Source organism: Trachymyrmex cornetzi, unplaced genomic scaffold, assembly GCF_001594075.2.
Source record: "Trachymyrmex cornetzi isolate Tcor2-1 unplaced genomic scaffold, Tcor1.1 scaffold78, whole genome shotgun sequence".
NCBI classification, from domain to species: domain Eukaryota; kingdom Metazoa; phylum Arthropoda; class Insecta; order Hymenoptera; family Formicidae; genus Trachymyrmex; species Trachymyrmex cornetzi.
This window is the reverse complement of record NW_017300113.1, coordinates 227,979-231,626: the sequence shown is the minus strand read 5'-3', so window position 1 is coordinate 231,626 and position 3,648 is coordinate 227,979. Positions and strand designations below refer to the sequence as shown.

At 33.3% G+C, this 3,648-nt stretch overlaps 1 protein-coding gene across 2 annotated transcripts; it reads right to left on the bottom strand.

Moving 5' to 3' along the window:
* Nucleotides 1–281: 281 nt before the first annotated feature.
* LOC108768294 (uncharacterized) lies at nt 282–1,526 on the bottom strand. 2 transcript variants are annotated; one of them, XM_018518677.1, is made up of 4 exons: nt 1,329–1,526; nt 1,185–1,245; nt 609–720; nt 282–474 (listed from the first exon to the last, which is right to left on the bottom strand). In XM_018518677.1, exons 1-4 carry the CDS (start codon nt 1,521–1,523, stop codon nt 450–452), a joined length of 393 nt encoding a protein of 130 aa, XP_018374179.1. In that variant the 5' UTR covers nt 1,524–1,526; the 3' UTR covers nt 282–449. The 2 variants fall into 2 exon arrangements, with proteins under 2 accessions (XP_018374179.1, XP_018374180.1); XM_018518678.1 differs by having other exon boundaries at nt 282–720; nt 1,185–1,273; nt 1,344–1,526.
* Nucleotides 1,527–3,648: the final 2,122 nt, after the last annotated feature.

Here is a 3,648-nt window from a genome sequence, read left to right as displayed (position 1 = left end):
TTAAACTTGAAAAAATTTTTTTAATTTACATATTTTAGTAGTTAAATCTTAAAAACATCAACTTTGTAAATATAAAATCTATAAATTTTTTAAAATATATTACTAAACTTTCAGAATTAAATAAATTGAAATGATTTGATTACAAATTTTATAGAGAAACAATAATAATCAACCTTCTAAATAAAAATATTGTTCCATTAATAAAATTTTTAATTAAGTTAAAACAAAATATTTAAAACACATTCAGAAATTTCAATTTTTATATTATCGATTGCGTTTAAATCATGTTCATGAGCGAGTAATTTAATGTTTCATCGATATTTCTTTATCGATGTAGAAAAATATTTTACAGACGTTCGAATGACTATTTTTATGACAACATGTTTGGAAAGACGGCGCCAAACTCGATTTAAATCGAAAGCGGTGAAAGTGCAGACGTTTAATCCTGATTAAACTTCAAGGTCGTAAGCAGGACTGAAAGAAATACGACAAAAATGTCAAGGTTGCGTGGGAATGAAAGCGTATCCTAGTTCACGAAGAGAATTTTCCAAATCGATCGCGTCACATTTAAAAAGCTGTCTCAATCGAGCTCTTTTCGCATCGAGCACCTCTTTCCGACTGGGTTTACTTCCTGAAGATGTGACATTCTTCGAACAATGTTGAATTTTTGAGACGCATACAGTATCAATAACCACTTTCGCTTCGCTCGCTTTCTTTGGCCTACAATCGAAGATTGATAATACTTTTAAAGTTACAATATTATTATTAGTTTTTGTAGATATTTAAAATAAATAAGTCAGTCATATACTTCATAGAAGAACAATGGGAGCATTAAATATAGAATTTAAACAAAAGTGCAATTAAGTTAAACTTAATGTGTCTGCAAGCTGAGAGAGAAAAGAAATTGCGAAAAAAGTGCAATTATAATTTCTCCTGTTTAAACAGATGTCAAGTTAGCAAATATTAATTCGCCAAATTCTTTTAGTTCGTTATGTGTATCATTTGCCCTCCACATTTCATAAATATTCGAATAAGCGGAGCTAAATATAAATATGATAAAAATATTTTTACAATCGCTGTAAAAATTATGTGCCGCCAGGAAAACGAGATAACCTCGGGACAGCGCGGCAAGACCAAGACGGCCACGATCGTAAAATTTACGTTCACGCGAAAGAGAAACTTACAATATTGTCGGTGTAACGATCGGTGCTCGGAACCGCTCGCAGGAGGCGTTGGTCGACATTTCTTTTCACGTGATTACGAAAATAAATTTCTAACAGTGACACGAGAGAGTTTGAAAAAGCTTGAGAGAATCAGGGGGGGTTTACTTCGATGCGTTTCTCGACAGGGTCCCCGAAGTCACTTTCGAAAATAACTTCGTTTACGAGAAGCGGCAGGATCGAATTCGTTCGCTTTATAAATAATCTCGCTTTGTTGGACGACGCGTGCGTTGCCGACAGCCATGAATGAACGTAAACTCGCGAGCTGTTCTCTTCGTTCGTTGGAGCGCCGTGTGTTGTCATTGCCGTTCACTTTGCTCAACGACGGGTGTCTGATAAATTAATCCTTCGCGTGAGAAATGTGTAAAAAGTACACGTACGCAAAAATTCTTAATCGATCATGAAACAATTTTCCTAAACATAGGGGTTATTCAAAATAATTTTTTTATAATAACCATCTAATTATATAAAATTATATTTTATTTTTAGATATTTAGCTTTAATTTGTTACCGATAATAATCCAAGCAATCATAAAGCAGAAAATGTAAAAATGTTCACAAATCACTAGTTGCTAAAATATTCGATAAAAAATATTATTAAAACTGTTTATTATGCACTCAACGTGCCTCAAAAACAACTTCTACATAACGTTTATTGCATAATGTTATTTTCGGTTGAATAGTTATCAGTCTGATGTAATAATTATATTGAATACAGTCTGGGAATGAATGGGCAACAAAATGAAATTCGGATTCGTTATACCAATAAAGATCATTTATTTTCTGATCGAGGCGAACGAGATTGCATTCTAAAAAATGACGACAACGTCGTTATACTTCTCAGATTTAATTCGAGCCGATCGAAGCGGTCTGTCGAACAGTTTTGAAACAACACATTGCCGTCTCGCCGAGCAGTTAAGCACTTCTGGATCCGCTTGGCCACTCGGTCGTTCGAGTCATCGATCATGCTTAATTGCATCGTCCGCATCGCCGATATCACCCTGTCATGCGCTAATACATTATGCACGTCTAGCGATCGAGATCCAAATAACGTAGCAAAAAGAAATATACAGAGAGAGAGAGAGAGAGAGAGAGAGAGAGAGAAGCGAGAGGAAGAGGGAGGATAAATGTTCAAGAAAAATTCAAGAGTCATTTATCGATGGCGGCTGTTCCAATTTAGAGAAGTGAAATTAATCAATGTATTGCGAAAGAAGTGCAATAAAAAAGTCCCACCAAAAATGACGTCATGATGCACCGATTTAAATGTACAAGTTTCACTCACAATAATTCGTATTCAGAGGTGATTATCGCGCAGGTATTCTTTTGCTTCATATCGCGTAACGTTTTAGTAGGATTCGCAATTATATAAGCGAACGCATCGTGTTTCTTATTGTCTTCGAATAGATTTACCAACGATTGGAAATCCCGATAAGGCTATTTTGAGATCGCTACACAAAAACATAGTTCATCTCATTAAAATGTTTATAAAAATGTTATTTAATGATTTGCAAAACGAAGTTGCCTTGCAAAGTTCTCACAAAAAAAAATTGTTAAATTTTCTATTATTTTAATTATTGTAATAATTATACTTTTTTTTTGTTATAAGCAAATTATATAATTAATATGATGTAAGAATCATTGGAATTATAAATTATTTTGAAATTTTAATTTTATCGTACAGAGAAACTCGAAAAGAACATATGTGTGTTTAAATTCATATCAGCATAATATGATGTTTCGCTTTCCTCAATTCATTTACTAAGATTTGGAAGGAGGTAGTTAATAGCACACAGGTTGAGCGATAAAAATAGTTTCTCATGTGAAGTTGTGTTCAGCCAGTCGGAAGGAAAAGTAACTGTTTCCCACGAAACGAAGGGTCGATTACATCGAATCCGCTCGAGCTTTAAAGCAATTCTCGTTCTCGCCTCGTACGTGTTTACTCACTATCACGCGTGCCAGCGCGTGTACATACACATTTACAATGAATCTTAAGGGTATATTCACAGTAAGAAATCTTCTCTTCATTAACTGTCTCCTTAATTTGTTCATATATCCTATCTTCTTCAAATATAAAAGTATAGATAATAATAAAAATAAATACAGACGCGAATTTATATTTCCTCAAGAATTTCACATTTAATTTTAAAAATTACGCGAGAATTGTGATATATGTATATTACGTTCTCTAAAAGTAGAAGAATTGCAATTAAACGTTGATAAAATTATTTCAATATCTTCAATAATACTTTTCTTCTATTTGATCTAAATTCTCTTCATCTTCAAGGCTTAATTTTTTTTTATTATTATTAAAAATTCACTTCTTTTGTATCATTCTCGAATTTGTCAGAACGGATTTCGCTTAAGGAACGAGTCGAGCAATCTACTCAGGGAAAGTGCTGTCCTACTTGTGTATCCACCACCATCGTAC